General features: G+C 48.7%; 1 protein-coding gene across 4 annotated transcripts in view; it reads left to right on the forward strand.

Annotated features, from left to right (window-relative positions):
- Positions 1-20,843, forward strand: part of itgb4 (integrin, beta 4) — a 110,842-nt gene that overhangs the window by 35,970 nt on the left and 54,029 nt on the right. For all 4 annotated transcript variants that reach the window (XM_052032778.1, XM_052032781.1, XM_052032779.1 and 1 more), the window contains exons 9-17: positions 2,545-2,634; positions 2,962-3,090; positions 4,340-4,507; positions 4,592-4,668; positions 13,480-13,700; positions 15,243-15,346; positions 18,281-18,373; positions 19,343-19,472; positions 20,297-20,416. In XM_052032778.1, the coding sequence (XP_051888738.1) occupies positions 2,545-2,634; positions 2,962-3,090; positions 4,340-4,507; positions 4,592-4,668; positions 13,480-13,700; positions 15,243-15,346; positions 18,281-18,373; positions 19,343-19,472; positions 20,297-20,416 (1,132 nt within the window). The remainder of the gene's footprint in view (positions 1-2,544; positions 2,635-2,961; positions 3,091-4,339; positions 4,508-4,591; positions 4,669-13,479; positions 13,701-15,242; positions 15,347-18,280; positions 18,374-19,342; positions 19,473-20,296; positions 20,417-20,843) is intronic.

The following is a 20,843-nucleotide window of genomic DNA, read 5'->3' on the forward strand; positions in this document are numbered from 1 at the left end:
TTCGCATTTCATCCTCTTACTCTTCACATACTTGTAGAACGCCTTGGGGTTTTCCTTAATCCTGCCCGCCAAGGTCTTCTCATGTCCCCTTCTGGCTCTCCTAATCTCTTTCTTAAGTTCCTTCCTTTTAGCCTTATACTCCTCCAGATCTCTAACATTATCTAGCTCTCTGTACCTTTTGTATGCTTTTCTTTTCCTTTTGACTAGATTTATTATAGCCTTCGTACACCACGGTTGCTGTATCCTCTCGTGACTCCCCTGTCTCATCAGAATATGTCTGTTCAGAGCTCCACACAAATATCCCCTGAATATTTGCCACATATCTTCTGTACTTTTCCCAGAGAACATCTGTTCCCAATTTAATCTTCCAATTTCCTGCCTGAGAGCCTCATAATTCCCTTTACTCCAAGTAAACACCTTTCTAGCCTGTCTGTTCCTATCCCTCTCTAGTGCTAACGTAAAGGAGATAGAATTATGATCACTATCACCAAAATGTTCACCCACTGAGAGATCTGACACCTGACCAGGTTCATTTCCCAATATCAAATCAAGCACAACCTCTCCTCTTGCAGACTTATCTACATATTGTGTCAAGAACCCTTCCTGAATACACCGAACAAACTCCACCCCATCTAAACGCCTCACCGTCTGGAGATGCCAATCGATGTTTGGGAAATTAAAATCCCCCATCACAACAACTCTGTTATTCTCACACCTTTCCAGGATCTGCTTCCCTATCTGCTCCTCAATAACCCTGTCACTATTGGGCGCCCTATAAAAAACACCCAGCACCATTATCGACCACTTCCTCTTCCTAACCTCCACCCACAGAGACTCCGTAGACAATCCCTCCACAACGTCCACCTTTTCCGCAGCCGTGACACTATCTCTGATCAACAGTGCCACTCCCCCACCTCTCTTGCCTCCCTCCCTGTCCTCCCTGAAACATCTAAAACCCGGCACTTGAATCAACCATTCCAGCCCTGGAGCCATCCAAGTCTCCGTAATGGCCACCACGTCATAGCTCCAAGTATCGATCCAAGCTCTTATCTCATCCGCCTTGTTCACAATACTCCTTGCGTTAAAATAGACAGATCTCAAGCCTGTCTGAGCACGTCCCTTCTCTGTCACCTGCCCACGGCACCCACTCCTAGCCCCCTCCACTCGAGAGCCAAACACCTCCTCCCCAGTCTCTCCAATACAGATCCCACCCCCCAACAATTCTAATTCTAACTTGAAACACACAGGGTGCTACTTTGCACATTTAGTTTGCTGATGCATTGTACCGCCCCTCCATAGATTCTGTCTGCACTTCTTGCTGCCTCAGTAAAGCAGCCAGCATGATCAAAGACCCTGGACATTCTCTCTTCTCCCCCCTTGGGCAGAAGATACAAAAGCCTGAAAGCACGTACCACCAGGCTCAAGGACAGCTTCTATCGCACCGTTATAAGACTATTGAATGGTTCCCTGGTACAATAAGATGAACTCTTGTCCTCACAATCTACCTCGTTACAGCCTTGCACCTCACTGTCTGCCTGCACTTCACTTTCTCTATAACACTAACACTTCACTCTGCATTGTTGTCCCTTGTACTACCTCAATGCACTGGTGTAATGTAATGATCTGTACGGATGGCATGCAAAACAAAGTTTTTCACTGTACCTCAGTCCATGTGACAATAGTAAACCAGTTTATCAATTTACCAATTTATCTGCAGAACACAGTACTGCATGCAATCAGTACAAGGTGCATCTGCAGTTTATGTTCTGTAGAGAGTCTTACAACACGCTGTTCAAAGTAGTTACACAGCATCCAACTGACAGGTAATCTGTAACCTGTATATATTTAGCAATATTGTATGCTTAGTCTCTGTTGGGTATTTCAGGAGCTATTCCATGGTTTGTACTGTTAATTTCTGCACAGTATATGTTACAAACCATTTTGTGTAAGCTATTTCTCAGAAGAGGACAATGCACTGTACGTGTTGCTGGGTGTGGGACTGTCAGCAATGTGGCCTGTCTGTTGGTGGTATAGGTTGCTGTAGGATTTGCAGACTGTGCAGTTACAGGATGTGCAATGTTCTGAGCTTTGGAACTAGAACTGGTTTATTATTGTCACATGTACCTAGGTACAGTGAAAAACTTTGTTTTGCATGCCATCCGTACAGATCATTTCACCACATCAGTATATTGAGGTAGTATAAGGGAAAACAATAACAGAATGCAGAATAAAGTGTTACATCTACAGAGAAAGTGCAGTGCAGGCAGACAATAAGGTACAAGGCCATAAAGTATTAGATTGTGAGATCTTTTGATTGGAAAGTGACGTGGTTTATATCTGTGTTATGCATTTGTGATGCACAGAATGTAACCAGAGATTCTGGATAGTTCTGTTGAACACCAAAGTCAACGCTTCTGTCGGTGATGGTCCCTTGTGACAAATTACTTGGTCATTTCTCCTTTGCAAACCCACCAAGACACCTTCTCCAAAATGCAGCGCAGCAGAGATTCAACCTTAAGATGGACCTTGTGCTTTTGTATCTAGAAATTGAGCAAGTATTTCCCGGTGTCTGACATTGGACGGCTGCAGGAAGACTCATCCAATATACTTGAATTGTTACGCAATGCATTTGAGGTAAGTCATCCCAGCACTGTCTCTGGGCAAAACGGACAAAACCTGCTCTCTAGCTGTAATGTACCCCTCACGTTCACACACCATTGTAATGTTAGACCCTTGGTGTGCAAAACATATTGTAATGTTACACCCCTGCTGTGCACAGTCATTGAAAACACCATGTTGTAATGTTCCTTGCTTGGAGCACCTCTCACTTTGCATTACTGTGTGCCAGGTGCACTTAGAGTGCCATGTGCATCTTGCTGCAGGAACTGTTATGTTGCGATCTTGTACAAAAATGCCGGGTGCCCTCATAGTTAACCCTTTCCTGCAATCTCCCTTCCCCAGAACATCCGGTCAAAGATGGAAATCCGGGCCAAGGATGTTCCCAGAACCATGAGAGCCACAATCTCGTCATTGTCAGCGGCGAAGACCGAGGGTGATTCTTCCACATTTACTGTCACTCCAGGAGAAGTGGTGAGTAGTCCTAGGAAAAGGAGCAATCCTCGCGGGACAGGTAGGAGTGGCCAGTAGAGATGTTGCCTGAGCCCTGTGGGTCAGGACGAGCTCTTGGCCCTTGTTGCATTACCTGGATAGTTTCTTGGGGTCTAGTGTGAGGAAGAATCTGATCATTGCTCAGTGACCTCTGCCTAAAGTGTGGGCAAATGTTTACATTTATGTCCATGTGTGAGAGAGGCTTAAAATGGCTTGCGATCGCCTTCACATTTGTATGAGACAAGGTAACCTACAGGAACCCAGGTCATTGAATTGTATCTCAGGAGAATAAATCCATTGCATCCATCTCAAACAACTTGCAAGGTGGATTACTTTTCAAATAAATATCATTCTAAAAACTTCTTGGTGTTTTTAGTGTTGCCCATTAAATCCAAATGCAACATGGACTTCATAAAGCAATCCTGGTTCTTCCAAATTCTGGAAGTATTGACCCAATCATGCCTCAAAGGGTTCAAATGAAGAGTCATTCAGAGCACGTCATTGATTTAGGTAGCAGTGTACTGTGAGCGATGAACACTGGCAGACGCTCCACCTCTCCTCCAATTTATTCAGCAAAGACATAATGCACCTGAGGTGTCCTGGGTTCCCAAGTCAGGCAGCAGGTTATACTTTCTTATAGAAACAACACTGAACCTTCGATCATTGGACTTGAACCATTCACAGCTCCAAGAGTCCCCATCCTGAGTGCTTGCCAGTACCCTAAGCAACCCAAAGCTTAAACATAATTCCAATATTTTCTGCCACTTTGCAAAGCCACAAAGCATGACAGAAAAAATATTTGTTTATATGGCTCTTTAATATACTCAAATGTCCCCCAGGGAGATTCGCAGAGATGTTATTGAACAACATGTGATACTGAGTTACATATTATAATGCCACCGCAGAAAGCTGTGTCAAAATAGTAGTGGTGCAGAGAGGCTTGAGGATGGACCAGAGCCGAAAGCTTGGATGTACACGGTGGAGCAATGTGTGAGAGGAAGGCAGGGTCCCCGGGGAGCTGCAGGACCAAAGGCAATTCTGCCATTGGTGTGGGCAAAAGCCGTCAGGAATGGGCAGCTGTTGGTCCGGCCACAGAGACAAAGGACGGAGGGGGCCTGACTCCTTGCTGTAGACTGAGGTGACAAGCCGACACTTTGTGCAGAGGTGAGCTGTCATGTCGTCTGGAAACACCTTAAATGTTTTTCTGACTTCCCTTTCTGTTTGCAACCAGAAAAAGTTCCAGCTCAGCTTGAGAGCTTTGGACAGTGACACTGATACTCAACTGTGCAACGTAGCCAAGGATGCCCGGGAAGGAACGATAAATATCAAACCCAGCTCTTCCACTGATTCTCTGTTGGTCGACGCCTCACTCTTCTGTGCTCAGTGTCCCTGTGAGCAGGTAAGAACCCACTGTACCTATTGTTTCAGAACTTGCACTTGACATGTCACAATCTCCTAACTGCCCTCCTGTGGTTTGTCACAGACTCCAGAGGTTAACTCTCAAATATGCCATTACAACGGTGACTTTGTTTGTGGGCAGTGCCTGTGCAAGGATAAGTGGTAAGACAATTCAGCTCTTTTATGTTTGGATTAAAAATGCTTGGAGAAAGATGTGTGGGACTCAGTGCGAGGAAGGGGTTTGTTGCTTCCACCACCTTAGGTAGCTTCTGAGCATACGAGGTGCTGTTTACATGTGTTTGCTCTTGTGAGGAACCATAGCTGAAGCTTGGAGACAGCAAAGGTGCACAGAACTGGTCCATGAGATTATAAGTAGTTTCATTGATGGCTGTTGAAGTGTAAACATCGGCCAGGACACTGGAGTAAATTCTCAATCTCTTGGGTCCAACCCCGACATCAGGACGCAGGGTCCTGATGCAGAGTTTCGACCTGAAATGTCAACAGTTCCTTTCCCCTCCACAGATGCTGCTTGACCTGCTGAGTTCCTCCAGCAGATTGTGTGTTGCTCCAGATTCCAGCATCTGCAGTCTCCTGTGTCTCTACTGGAGTAAATTCCCAATTCTCCCTTTTGATTTATATTGTTTATGGAAGAGCAGAGGGGACCTCATTTTAACACGTCCTCCAGAGGATGGATCCTCCAACAGTGCAGCACTCCCTCAGTCCTGCCCTGGAGCGTCAGCTTGGATATGTGCTCAAATCCTCTGAGTGGGACTTGAACCCTCCACCTTCTGACTCAGAGGCAAGTGTGGTCCCACTGAGCCATGGCTCACAGCCCTCAGGAGAGGATCAACAGACTGAGGCCTTTTTCTCTGGGAATGAGTAAGCCAATGGCTGAGAGTCTTCAAGATACAGAGTGGACCCAACGACTACATCTGTGAAGGTGACCAAAACCAAGGGTCATGATTACAGAGCAGTCGCCAGCAAATACCTTAAAAGTGGTGAACATAGAAAACCTACAGCACAATTCAGGACCTCTGGCCCACAAAGCTGTGCCGAACATGTCCCTACCTCAGAAATTACTAGGCTTACCTATAGCCCTCTATTTTACTCAGCTCCATGTACCTATCCAAAAGTCTCTTAAAAGACCCTATCGTATCCGCCTCCACCACCGTTGCCGGCAGCCCATTCAACGCACTCACCACTCTCTGAGTAAAAAACTTACCCCTGATATCTCCTCTGTACCTACTCCCCAGCACCTTAAACCTGTGTCCTCTTGTGGCAACCATTTCAGCCCTGGGGAAAAGCCTCTGACTATCTATCCGATCAATGGCTCTCATCATCTTATACACCTCTATCAGGACCCCCCTCATCCTCCGTCGCTCCAAGGAGAAAAGGCCGAGTTCCCTCAACCTGCTTTTATAAGGCATGCTCTGCATTCCAGGCAGCATCCTTGTAAATCTCCTCTGCACCCTTTCTATGGCTTCCACATCCTTCCTGTAGTGAGGCGATAAGAACTGAGCACAGTACTCCAAGTGGGGTCTGACCAGGGTCCTATATAGCTGCAACATTACCTCTCGGCTCCTAAATTCGATTCCCCAATTGATGAAGGACAATACACCATATGCCTTCTTAACCACAGAGTCAACCTGTGCAGCCGCTTTGAGCGTCCTATGGACTCGGACCCCAAGATCCCTCTGATCCTCCACACTGCCAAGAGTCCTACCATTAATACTATACTCTGCCATCATATTTGACACACCAAAATGAACCATTTCACACTTATGTGGGTTGAACTGCATCTGCCACTTCTCAGCCCAACTTTGCATCCTACCTATGTCCTGCTGTAACCTCTGACAGCCCTCCATACTATCCATAACACCTCCAACCTTTGTGTCATCCGCAAACTTACTAACCCATCCCTCCGCTTCCTCATCCAGGTTGTTTATAAAAATCACAAAGATTTTTCCACATTGCAGTGTCCCCTTGGATCCCATGCCTCCTTACTTTCTCAATAAGCCTTACATATCAAACGCCTTGATGAAATCCATATACACTACATCTACTACTCTCCCTTCATTGATGTGTTTAGTCACATCCTCAAAAAATTCAATCAGTCTCGTAAGGCAGGACCTGCCCTTGCAAAGCCATGCTGACTATTCCTAATCATATACCTCTCCAAATGTTCATAAATCCTGCCTCTCAGGATCTTCTCCATCAGTTTACCAACCACTGAGGTAAGACTCACTGGTCTATAATTTCCTGGGCTATCTCTACTCCCTTTCTTGAATAAGGGAACAACATCTGCAACCCTCCAATCTTCTGGAACCTCTCCCGTCTCCATCGATGATGCAAAGGTCATCACCAGAGGCTCTGCAATCTCCTCCCTCACCTCCCACAGTAGCCTGGGGTACATCTCATCCGGTCCCAGTGACCTATCCAACTTGATGCTTTCCAAAAGTTCTAGCACCTTCTCTTTCCTAATATCCACATGCTCAAGCTTTTCAGCCTGCTGCAGGTCCTCACTACAATCACCCAGATCTTTTTCCGTGGTGAATACTGACATAAAGTATTCATTAAGTACCTCCGCTATTTCTTCCAGATCCATACACTCTTTCCCACTGCTGCACCTGATAGGCCCTATTCTTTCGCACCTTATCCTCTTGCTCTTCACATACTTGCAGAATACAAGTATGGGTTTTCCTTAATCCTGCTCACCAAGGCCTTCTTATGTCTCCTTCTGGCTCTCCTAGTTTCCTTCTTAAGCTCCTTCCTGTTAGCCTTATACTCTTCCAGATCTCTAACATTACCTAGCTCCCTGTACCTTTTGTAAGCTTTTCTTTGCGACTAGATTTAGTATAGCCTTTGTACACCACGGTTCCTGTATCCTCTCTTGACTCCCCTGTTTCATCGGAACATGCCTATGCAGAACTCCACACAAATATCCCCTGAATATTTGCCACATTTCTTCTGTACTTTTCCCTGAGAACATCTGTTCCCAATTTAAGCTTCCAATTTCCTGCCTGAGAGCCTCATAATTCTCTTTACTCCAAGTAAACGCCTTTCTTGTCTGTCTGTTCCTATCTCTCTCCAGTGCTATCGTAAAGGAGATAGAATTATGATCACTATCTCCAAAATGCTCTCCCACTGAGAGATCTGACACCTGACCAGGTTCATTTCCAGTACCAAATCAAGCACCGCCTCTCCTCTTGTAGGCCTATCTACATATTGTGTCAAGAATCCTTCCTGAACACATTTAACAAACTCCACCCCATCTAAACCCCTCACTGTATGGAGATGCCAATCGATGTTTGGGAAATTAAAATCTCCCATCACAACAACTCTGTTATTATCACACCTTTCTAGGATCTGCTTCCCTATCTGCTCCTCGATATCCCTGTTACTATTGGGCGGCCTATAATAAACCCCCAGTATAGTTATTGACCCCTTCCTGTTCCTAACCTCCACCCACAGAGACCCCATAGAAAGTTCCTCCATGACATCCACCTTTTCTGCAGCCGTGACACTATCTCTGATCAACAGTGCCACTCCCCCATCTCTTTTGCCTCCCTCCCTGTCCTTTCTGAAACATCTAAAACCCGGCCCTTGAAGTAACCATTCCAGTCCCTGAGCCATCCAAGTCTCTGTAATGGCCACCACATTGTAGCTCCAAGTATTTAGCCAAGCTCTAAGCTCATCCGCCTTGTTCACAATACTCCTTGTGTTAGAATAGACACATCTCAAACTCTTGGTCTGAGCATGTCCTTTCTCTGTCACCTGCCTATCCTCCCTCTTGTATCTACTACTAGCTTTCTCTATTTGAGAGTCAAACACCTCTTCCCCAGTCTCTCCAGTTCGGGTCCCACTCCCCAACAGATCTAGTTCAAACTCCCCCCAGTAGCCTTAGTAAACCTCCCCGCCAGGATATTGGTCCCCCTGGGATTCAAGTGCAACCCGTCCTCTTTGTACAGGTCATACCTGCCCCAAAAGAGGCCCCAATGATCTAGAAATCTGAATCCCTGCCCCTTACTCCAATCCCTCAGCTACACATTTAACCTCCTCCTCATTCTATTCCTATACCCACTGTCACATGGCACAGGCAGTAATCCTGAAATTACTACCTTTGTGGTCCTGCTTCTCAACTTCCTTCCTAATTCCCTATAGTCTTTTTTCAGGACCTCATTCCTTTCCCTACCTATGTCATTGGTACCAATATGTACCACGACCTCTGGCTGTTCTCCCTCCCTCTTCAGGATATCTTGGACGCGATCTGAATCATCCCGCACCCTGGCACCTGGGAGGCAAACTACCTTCCGAGTTTCCTTCCTGTGTCCACAGAATCGCCTGTCTGCCCCCCTAACTATAGAGTCCCCTATCACTACTGCCCTCCTCTCTCCTTCCCTACCCTTCTGAGCCACAGGGCCAAGCTCTGTGCCAGAGACACTGCCACTGTTGCTTCCCTCAGGTAGGCTGTCTCCCCCAACAGTACTCAAGCAGGAGTACTTATTGTCAAGGGGTAGAGCCACAGGGGTACTCTCTAGTACCTGACTATTCCCCTTCCCCTCCTGACTGCGACCCACTTGCCTGACTCCCGTGGCCCCGGCGTGACCACCTGCCTATAACTCCTTTCTATCACCTCCTCATTCTCCCTGACCAGACGCAGGTCATCGAGCTGCATTTCCAGTTCCCTAACACGGTCCCTGAGGAGCTGCAGCTCGACACACCAGGTGCAGATGTAGCCTTCCCAGAGGCAGGGAGACTCCGGGAACTCACACATCCGACACTGAGTACAGGAAACCGCACTCATACCCCTTCTTTTCCTCGTCCCTTTAGCGCCGAAGCCCCTTGAACCAAAGCCCAATCACTCTGCTCCCTCTCACTCCACTGCCCGCTCCGACGCTGGATATGGCGGTTTGATTTTTAAACTTCCCGCGTGTTACCTGCTGACGTCACACGCCTGTGCAGTCCAGCCCCACTATCCCTGATGAGAACTATTAAAAAAAACTTAGCTGTTCCGAAGTCCCGAAGCCTGCCGAAACGAAACCAACGAAACATGGGGAAGGCATTACCCCAGGAGTGGCTGGGATGACCGGGGAGGATACATTTAAGGGAATGAGGTCATAAGATATAGGAACAGGTGGAGGCCATTCAGCCCTTTATCAAGAACTTGGCTGATCTTCTACCTCAGAACCATCTTCCTGCACTATCCCCATAGTTCCCTTAATTTCCCAGAACCTTTCCCCTTCTGTTTTGATTGAACTCAGTAACCAAGTGTTCACTGGGACAGGCAGTTCCAAAGATTCACCGCCCTCTGAATGAAGAAGTCCCTCCTTATCACTGCCCTTGAGGAGCCCTAGTCATGGAGTCACAGAGCGATACAGCACAGAAAGGACCCATCGAGTCTGCACTGAACATCAACCACCCATTTACACCAATCCTACACAGATCCCACACTCCCATCAAATCTGCTCAGATTGTACCACTCACCCAGCACACTAGGGTCAATTTACAATGGCCAATTAACCGACCAACCTGCACGGCTCTGGGATGCAAGGGTCACAGCCAAACTCCACAGACAGCACCCGAGATCAGGATTGTACCTGGGTCTCTGGAGCGAGTCAGTGGCTCTAACCAGCTAATCAAAATGGCCTTCCCCTTACTCTGAGACTGGACTCCTCAATCAGAGGAGCTGTTCTCCCTGCACTCAGCCTGTTGAGCCCTGTAAGAACTTTGTAATTTTCAGTGAGATCTTCCCTAGACTAGAGAACGCAGGGCTGGCCTGCTCAATCTCTCCCCATACAGCAGACCCACCATCTCTGCAGCCAGTCAAGCAGATCTTCGCTGCAGTTCAGTGAACAAGGAAGAAGGAAATACAGGAAAATGTCTCTAGGTGAGGTGTCAGAAGTTTTGTGTGAACCAAAAGCACGATTTGGGCCCAGTGTCTATTTCTGAATGTTAACTTCACAGCATTCTCCAACTTCTGATAAACTGCTCCTCTCCGTCCCTTTTCTAGAACATAGAACATAGAACATTACAGCACAGTACAGTCCCTTCAGCCCACAATGTTGTGCCAACATTTTATCCTGCTCTAAGATCTATCTAACCCTCCCCTCCCACATCGCCCTCCATTTTTCTATCATCCATGTGCCTGTCTAAGAGTCTCTTAAATGTCCCTAATGTATCTGCTCCCACAACCTCTGCCGGCAGTGCGTTCAACGCACCCACCACTCTCTGTGTAAGAAACTTACCCCTGACATCCCCCTTATACCTTCCTCCAATCACCTTAAAATGATGCCCCCTTGCGTAAGCCATTGTCGCCCTGGGAAAAAGTCTCTGACTGTCCCCTCGATCTGTGCCTCTTATCATCTTGTACACCTCTATCAAGTCACCTCTCATCCTCCTTCTCTCCAAAGAGAAAAGCCCTAGCTCACTCAACCTATCCTCATAAGACATGCTCTCCAATCCAGGCAACATCCTGGTAAATCTCCTCTGCACCCTCTCTAAAGCTTCCACATCCAAGTTCCACATTCTCTCTGCTTCTGATCTCCCCAGTCCCTCCCACACTCACCCCAGCCCCCCATCACCCTGTCTCTTTCCCCCCCCTCTCCACCTGCCCACCACCCACACACTCCCCCCACTGGATCCGCTCCCTCACTGCTCCCACCTGCCCTCCCCACCTCCCTTATTTGCTTCCGTGCTCCACCTTCCCCTCCCATCAGATTCCACCATCTGTAGCCTTTTGTCACCTCCGCCCGTCACCTCCCAGCCTCTGTCACATTTTCTGCTCTTTGCACCTCACCTCCCGGCTCTTGCCTCACCCCTCCCCCTCACTTTATACCAACTATCTCCCCTCTACCTTTCAGTCCAGATGTAGGGTCTCGCTCAGCCTGAAACGTCGACTATCCATTTCCCTCCACAGATGCTGCCTGACCCCCTGAGTTCCTCCAGCATCTTGTGTGTTACTTCAGACTTAATCGTTGTGCTTGAGGATGTCCACGCAGCCTAGATGTTTATCTGGGCCTCTGCTGTTCCTGAGCTGGTGGAGGGAAGTCCCCATGAACAGTGGTGGTGCGGGCTGTGGTCACTCTGCCTTGTCCAGTGGGCTTCCTCAGTGCACCAGTGTGACTGCGGCTGTTACCTGCCCCGCTGTGCCAGCCGTATTTGGTACCAGTAGCCGGTGTAGGTGGTGTGCCTCAGCCACAGTGCTCACCACTCTGATCCAGGGGCTGTGGGCTCAAGGCACACACCAAGACCTACCTGCACACGGGGTCTGGCTTGTGACAGTGAACTCGTACCCCAGGGAGATCTGAAGGTATCTCGCTGCATCAGTTCTGGGACCTCTGCTTTTCGTGATTTTTATTAATGACTTGGATGAGGGGGTAGAAGGGTGGGTTGGCAAGTTTGCAGATGACACAAAGGTCGGTGGTGTTGTGGATAGTGTGGAGGATTGTCGAAGATTGCAGAGGGACATTGATAGGATGCAGAGCTGGGCTGAGAAGTGGCAGATGGAGTTCAATCCAGAGAAGTGTGAGGTGGTACACTTTGGAAGGACAAGCTCCAAGGTGGAGTACAAAGTTAATGGCAGGATTCTGGGCAGTGTAGAGGAGCAGAGGGATCTGGTGTTCCATACCCATAGATCCCTGAAAGTTGCCTCACAGGTGGATAGGGTAGTTAAGAAAGCTTATGGGGTGTTAGCTTTCATAAGTCGTGGGATCGAGTTTAAGAGGCGCGAGGTAATGATGCAGCTCTACAAAACTCTGGTTGGACCACACTTAGAGTACTGTGTCCAGTTCTGGTCGCCTCATTATAGGAAGGATGTGGAGGTGTTGGAAAAGGTGCAGAGGAGATTTACCAGGATGCTGCCTGGTTTAGAGAGTATGGATTATGAGGAGAGACTAAGGGAGCTAGGGCTTTACTCATTGGAAAGAAGGAGGATGAGAGGAGACATGATAGAGGTGTACAAAATATTAAGAGGAATAGATAGAGTGGACAGGCAGCGCCTCTTTCCCAGGGCACCAATGCTCAATACAAGAGGGCATGGCTTTAAAGTAATGGGTGGAAGGTTCAAGGGAGATATCAGAGGAAGGTTTTTTTTACCCAGAGAGTGGTTGGTGCATGGAATGTGCTGTCTGGGGCGGTGGTGGAGGCAGGTACATTAGTCAAATTCAAGAGATTACTAGATAAGCATATGGAGGAATTTAAAACAGAGGGATATGTGGGAGGAAGGGGTTAGATAGTCTTAGGCGAGGTTTAAAGGTCGGCACAACATTGTGGGCCAAATGGCCTGTATTGTGCTGTACTGTTCTATGTTCTAGCTTGGTTTTGATTGGTTGAGATATGCAATCTGATTGTGACGTTTAAATACTAGAGGAATGGAACAGAATAGAAAGAGAGAAGGTTTTCACCCAGTTGGGGATTTAAAAAAAGAAGAGGCATGACGTCACAGTTGTCCCCTCGGGTGGTATCAGGAAGCAGTTCTTCACACAAGGGGCAGGAGAAATCAGGAATCGTTGCCCCAGAAGGCTGAGTCTGTGGGCTGGTTGGAGCTTTCGAGGCCTCCGGTGCTGTCTGTGTGGAGTTTGCACATTCTCCCTGTGACCATGTGGGTTTCCCCCAGGTCGGGTCCGGAGGTTAATCAGCCGCTGTAATTTGCCCCCAGTGTGTAGGTGGGTGCTGGAAGAGTGAAGAGGGGCAGTTAATGGGAATGTGGGTGAGGAGAGGGTGCGGGGGAGTACATGTGAGAGTGGGAATGGTGGACTTCCTCTGGGAGCTGGCATAGACTCAAAGGGCCAAATGGCCTCCTGTATCGTAACAAAAGATGCGAGGGAAAGGTAGTCAGTCTTTCAGTTGATGTCTTTCAGCCACATTGTCAGTGAAGGGCGCCGCAGGTTTGAAAGCATGAATGCTCTCCTGTCACAAAGGCCTGAGGCTCAAACGACATCACGTTAGCTGATGAACGTCTGCCTTTCTCTTCAGGAAGGGCCATCACTGCGACTGCCATATGGGCACCGAGGGGGACGTCAGAGACTGCATCGATCCCAAAAGCAACAGCTCTCAGGTTTGTTCCGGCCGCGGGGAGTGTCAGTGCGGAATCTGTCACTGCCTCCACTCAGAGAACCATCTGGAACAATACGATGGGAAGTACTGTCAATACAGCAACCTGCTGTGCCCACGCTATGCAGGCTTCACGTGTAACGGTGAGTGCGCTTGGGCCTCGGTGCGGGTCTGGGCTGCTGGTGAAGGAAGAAAGGTGTGATGAGACAGAGAGTTTCATGGTGGTTTGGTTTTGAAGAAGCCTTGTCTGTAATGCAAACTCAGCAGCTCAGTTGTTCACAGTGAGCTCCCAAAAAGAGCAAATAACATACGTAACTACTGTTATTTGCTAACGAATTAGTTGTTGACCAGGGCAGCAGGGGGCATTTGTTGCTCCTCCAATGTTCCCGCAGGTCTTTCTTTTATGTCTCCCCAGTGGAGCTGTCATTGTTACATCTCATCGGAGAGGCATTGCCTCCAACAATGCAGCACCCCCCCCCCTTTCTATTACTGTTCTGCAAGTCTTGGGTAAGTTGGTGGGGTCTGGAGAGATGCCTGAGCTCCTGGGGTTCAGACCAGCAAATGGCTGACGTCTGGCCAGGAGCGAGACCAATCCCGGGGCACCAATGTCTGAGGGACTTTGAAAGTTCCACTCCCAGTCTGTCCTGCCTCCTCCCCTCCTGGGCAGCTCTTTGGTCTGCTGCTAACTGTTGATCGGCAGTGGAGAAAGTTAGAGGTAGTCACTACTGATGGAATCGGTAGTTACCACAGGCCTGGCAGTACCTACTGGGAGTTGAGGATGGAGGGGGAGGGGGGGTGACTGGTGGTAATTGTTTTCAATTGAACCAAACCATCTCAAACTCCTTGAGAAAGAACTGAAGGATTTCTGGGATCATCTTCAGAAATCAGTCAATGGTTAATAGATTGCTTGACAATAAGGACGTTTTAAGGTGAATTTCCCACTCCTCATCCTACAGTGGGAGCCTGGCTTGCGTCCATTCAGAGGGCTGGGTTAGGCCGGCTTCGCCACCACTGCCAATAGAGAAAGATGGAAAGATGTAATACTGCAGCCATCAGTTGATAGAAATCCATCTTTTCAAATTCCAACAGATAATTGTGTTTCAAAAGATTTCTATATTTAGTCAAAGCTATCAATGGCTCAAAGTTGGACTGACCAATGGCGTTGGCAGTGGGTAGGACTGACCAATGGGGTTGGCAGTGGGTAGGACTGACCATTGGCATTGGCAGTGGGTAGGACTGACCAATGGGGTTGGCAGTGGGTAGGACTGACCATTGGCGTTGGCAGTGGGTAGGACTGACCAATGGGGTTGGCAGTGGGTAGGACTGACCAATGGGGTTGGCAGCGAGTAGGACTGATGAATGGGGTTGACAGTGGGTAGGACTGACCAATGGGGTTGGTTGGCAGTGGGTGGGACAGACCAATGGGGTTGGCTGTGGGTAGGACTGAGCAGTGGGGTTGGCAGTGAGTAGGACTGACCAATGGAGGTGGCCGTGAGTAGGACTGACCAATAGGATTGCTGGTACAAGTCGGATTGACCAATAGGATTAGCAGTATGAATATGAGATTGAATTTGAGTTGTACTGATTTGATGCTCTTTCCAAAATTGAACTGTGGTTGAATGGCCTTTGTGCCCAGAATATTTATTCTTTGTGTCTGATTCTGCTTCCTTTCTGGTTTTCCACAGCTCGTGGTAGATGCTTTGAGGAGAAGTGTCAATGTGACGATGGATGGATGGGTCCCTCCTGCGAATGTCCCATCAGTAATGCCACCTGCATCGATCCAAATGGAGTAAGCTGGAATTAGCGGGAGGACCGTAGATATACTGAGGGTGAAGGTGATTTAGGATGGCAGGTGGACGTGGGTGAGAGCGACTCGATTCCTGGCCTTCAAAACATTCCATAGAACCATAGAACAGTACAGCACAATACAGGCCCTTCGGCCCACCATGTTGTGCCGCCCTTCAAACCACACCTAAGACTATCTAACCCCCTCCTCCCACATATCCCTCTAACTTAAATTCCTCCATATGCTTATCTAACAATCTCTTGAACTTGACCAATGTATCAGCCTCCACCACCACCCCAGGCAGCGCATTCCATGCACCAACCACTCTCTGGGTGCAAAACCTCCCTCTGATATCTCCCTTGAACTTCCCACCCATTACTTTAAAGCCATGCCCTCTTGTATTGAGCATTGGTGCCCTGGGAAAGAGGCGCTGGCTGTCTACTTTATCTATTCCTCTTAATATTTTGTACACCTCTATCATGTCTCCCCTCATCCTCCTTCTCTCCAATGAGTAAAGCCCTAGCTCCCTTAGTCTCTCCTCATAATGCATACTCTCTAATCCAGGCAGCATCCTGGTAAATCTCCTCTGCACCCTCTCCAACGCCTCCACATCCTTCCTATAATGAGGCGACCAGAACTGGACACAGTGTGGTCTAAGCAGAGTTTTGTAAAGCTGCATCATTACTTCGCGGCTCTTAAACTCGATCCCACGACTGATGAAAGCTAACATCCCATAAGTTTTCTTAACTACCCTATCCACCTGCGAGGCAACTTTCAGTGATCTGTGGATATGAACCCCCAGATCCCTCTGCTCCTCTACACTCCCCAGAATCCTGCCACTTACCTTGTCTTCCGCCTTGGAGTTTGTCCTTCCAAAGTGTACCACCTCACACTTCTCTGGATTGAACTCCATCTGCCACTTCTCAGCCCAGCTCAGCATCCTATCAATATCCCTCTGTAAGGTTCAACAGCCCTCCACACTATCCACAACACCACCCATCTTTGTGTCATCTGCAAACTTGCTAATGCAGCCTTCCACCCCCTCATCCAATTCATTAATAAATATCACAGAAAGTAGAGGTCCCAGAACCGATCCCTGCAGGACACCACTAGTCACAACCCTCCAATCCGAATGCACTCCCTCCACCACAACTCTCTGCTTTCTACAGGCAAGCCAATTCTGAATCCACACGGCCAAGCCTCCCTGGATCCCTTGGCCTCTGACCTTCTGAAGAAGCCTACCATGTGGAACCTTGTCAAACGAAGTTGAACAAATATCTCACTCAGAAGTTTTCTTCTGAGTGAGATGTAAAACACAATTTATTTTTGCCCATTTTATCTGACACTGAAGACCACGTTTTTCAGATCAAGTCCTGAATCTGACGTGTGTTTTCCCAATGAGGCTGAATGCTGGGGTTCAATTCTCAGAGTTGGGAAAGAAACAGCTAATTAAACGGAGGCACATCTATGAGAACAAGTGAGCCACTGCTGCTCCTTGTGTGGGCCCAGAGATCCTTATGTGGTTTGAGAGAGAAGAATTTATGCAAAGTTATAGAAATAAACAATACAGGGCTGAATTACTCTGACCCCACAGGTAGCAGTGAGGAACGTTGGACAGGTCGATGGTCCCATGACTGGGGAGAGACTGAGCAACATTACCCTGCTTGAGTGTGGAGTTAGGGCTCCCTCTGCTGTATTTCCCTTGTATAACTGGTAAAATTCCCAGCAGCGTCGGAAACTGTTGCTTGGACCATCTGTGTGTGTCGTGTGTGTGTTGTGTGTGTGTGTGTGGTTCAGAGGAGCAGACTTTCTCCCACCCCTCCTTCTCAGCTGACGAACTAGAGGGCAGTGGGGGAGGAGATTTCTATCCACCTGCAGTTTGCAGACTCCTGACCTGTAGTGTAGCAGTTAGTGTAACACTTTACAGCGCCAGTGACCCGGGTTCAATCCCTGCCGCTGTCTGTAAGGAGTTTGTACGTCCTCCCCGTGTCTGTGTAGTTTCCTCCGGGTGCTCCGGTTTCCTCCCACATTCCAAAGACGTACAGGTTAGTGTTACGGACTCAGTGAAAGTCCCTTTAAGATAGAGAGTGTGTGTGTATGTGTGTGTGGGGCGTGCTTACGTCAATAGAAGATAAAGGACGTAATGACGTTGTTGAAGAAGTCAGAAGAAGGAGAGAGAGAGAGAAGGGAGAGAGACACCAGCCTGCTTGTTTTCTCTATCGGTGGATGAGAAACAATAACTGTGTTTGCCACTGAAATCCATGTATGGAAGTTGGAAGTAATCCGGTGGAGTTCACCTTGTTGCTGACCTGTAGAAGGAAACAGGTATTTGTGTGGACGACCACGGTTCGGATGCTTTTCGGGGTGAGGAAGTCACTACCGAGTAAACACTGAAGTGTCGTTTGGGTTCCATCGTGGAACATTTGGATTTCGTATGTACTCTCTCTATGTTTTTCTACATCTACATCTTATCTTCAGACAACGGTGGTTGTTGAAGAAGCCCTTGCTCATGTTTCACCTTATGGCTTGCGGAACTGAACTTTAAGAACCATTCCGGAACTGGGAGTTTTGGACTTTGTCACACAGACACACGAAGAGTTTAGTTTTGGGGTTAACGTTCAAGGTTTAACATTTTTGAATTCTAACATACTAACATTTTTTTTTAACTTTTATTTTCCATATTATCATAAGTAGTGATTAATAAAATAGTTTTTAACACTGAATCATGCTCAGTGTGTTTCTTTTGTTGCTGGTTTGTGACATTAGGAAGTTGTGGGCATGCTATGTTGGCACTGGAAGCATGGCGACACTTGCGGGCTGCCCCCAGAACACTCTATGCAAAAAGATGTATTTCACTGTGTGTTTCGATGTACATGCCACTAATAAAGATATCTTATCTTATCTTACCTTATCTTATCTTATCTCATCTTATCACAGAGGCTGTGTAACGACAAAGGCAGCTGTGTGTGCGGACGGTGCCAGTGTGACGATGAGAACACAGACCCAACCTGTGGCAGCAGCACCTACCTGGTAAGGAGAGTCGTCTGAGGCACAGACCTTTCTACTTTGCCGCCCCCGCTACCCCAAAGTGTTTCACAGCTGCAGAGCCTTGCCAGGAGCAGATGTTGTTCGAGATGTGTGCACACAGCAAGCTCCCACAAACAGCAATGTGATTCGCAGCAAGTACTCCAGAGACACCACCAACACATTACCCCTGTAAAGTTCTCCATAGGTGATAACGGCCAGGGTTATCCATGGCAGTGATGGCCGATGGCAGCCCGACTCCAAGTGGCGACCGGGACCGTTCACTGACAGTGCGGGGGCTCTCGGGGCATTAGGGAGTTAGGGAGGGAACCAGACGAGGCAGGGGATCAGCTCGTTGAATGGTGGAGCTAATCTCCTTAGTCTGAGCTATAGCCCCGGGTTAAATCTCCTCCTTTCCACCCCCACACAATAACTCACTGCTTCTGCTTATCTCCCATTCTGTACAATAAAAACTACGTTTCTCTTTAACCTCATGGAGGTCTGAACGTGCAGGTAAGGTGCAGATGAATAATGGGTTACTTTGAAAGGAGTCACGACCCCAGGGCACCTGCCACCCGTGCTGGCAGTGATTTCAGGAAGTCTGCTGTGACTGGGTTGTGTCTGCACCCTGACCCCACTGTGCACTGGTCTAGTTCCCCAGGTCGTGTGTGGGCCTCCGGCCTAAGGTCACCAGCAGGACTGAGGGGAGGGTAAGTTCTGGGACTGCTCCCCACTGTTGCTGTACTATCGGGCAAAGTGAGGCCCAAGGTTTCCTGGTGCAGCTGAGAGGGATGTGCAGGCCTTGGTTGGTGATGAGGAAGCCCTCAGATAAACCCGTCTGGGATCCAGTCCTACTGTGGGTATGGTTTCACTGCCCCGGGTCCCGAATTTACAGCCCCATTCTCACTGGAGCTGAGGGTTCTGGGCTCCATCATTGATGAGACTGGGTTCTTTTCCCCTCTCTGTGTCCTGCAGCAACTCCTGGGGCTGTGTGAGGACACTCGGAGCTGTGTCCAGTGCCAGGCCTGGAACACCGGGGAGAGGAAGGGACAAAACTGCAAGAAGTGCAGCAACGTGTTCGAGTTCGTGGACGAACTGCAGCCAGGTGAGTGCCTCGGTTCCCTCCCTCCGCTGCCTCCTCGGCCACCCACACGGCCCTCTCGGACGTCTCCCGAGTGACAGTGTCGGCGTGTACCCTCGGACCTGAAACTCGGCAGGCGGATTTCCCGGGATCAGCTTTGCCAATTCCCGTAAATCTCTACTCTGGTTACCTCCCAAAGTACTTCACCTGCTGTGTGTGTACCGTCGCCATGGTGAAGTGACGGAACATCAGACAGTACAGCACGGGAACAGGCCCTTCAGCCCACGAGGCTGGGCCAAGCTAATTAAACTGGTAGTTGAACCAGTAATTGATGCTGTGTATCAGTGCACAGAGCACTCACAAGTGGCCAGCTTTTTTTTAATATAAATGTTTATTAACTAAAAGCACTACAAAAGGACAACCAGTGACAACACACTACAACTGATACAGAAAGAGAAGAAAACAAACTAGACAGCTACAAAACTACAGCAAAATAACGCTATCTAACACCCGCTAAACGTACCACGCATCACAGAGGAGAATTGCATTCTCACCGTCCACAACACACACGATCCCCTGAGGGGACCACCGAGCGCGGAACTCAACCATGGTGCCCGCGGACACGTGGCCAGTTACCCTGCAGACCGGTGGAAAAATGTCACCAGAACAATGTCTGTATCCCCTGGTGCTGTGGAGGGTCCGTCCCTGAGAGGGCAGACAGCCTAGCAGTTCAGCCCCGGAGGAGCACACCTCCGGCACTGAGCACTGGCCGGCATTTCTTCCCGGGACAGGCTTGACACCATGGCTCCGGCTGGCTGGTGAGCTGATGGTTTGTTTTGCCCCTGCAGACCAGCAAGTGACGGAGAGCTGCGAGTTCCGCGATGAGGATGATGACTGCACGTACTACTACACGGTGCAGAGATTCCCACACTCCAACATCAGCCACATCCAGGTGCTGAAGAAGAAAGGTGCGTAGGACAGAGAAATCAGAACACCCTGCGGGTTAAGCGGGCAGCGTCTGTGGAGAGAGAAACGGTTTGCGTTTCGGCTCGACTGTCATCAGAGCTGCCAGCTTCTGCTTACCTTGGAGCTTTCGGCTCCCAGCCTGTAGATGTGTGCAGAGTAAGGGTGAGGTTGTGGGAAAGGGGTTTGGAGGCTGGGAACTGTCGATGACCACAAAGCCTGTCACTACCGAGGGTTTCCTCGCCTCCTGCTACAGATTGATTGGTTTGAGGCAGATTACCAGGACTGGTTAATGCTCTATTGTTGTCCTGTGGAAGGCGGAGGGAGGCAGAGGAGGTTGACCTTGGTCATATTTGTTTAATGGCAGGGTCTCTGGGCGGGCAGCTCATGTCTCAGAGACCTCCACTGCCGGCTGAGGAACTGTCCTGCACT

The sequence above is a fragment of the Pristis pectinata genome, chromosome 18, assembly GCF_009764475.1.
Source record: "Pristis pectinata isolate sPriPec2 chromosome 18, sPriPec2.1.pri, whole genome shotgun sequence".
Taxonomy (NCBI): Eukaryota; Metazoa; Chordata; class Chondrichthyes; order Rhinopristiformes; family Pristidae; genus Pristis; species Pristis pectinata.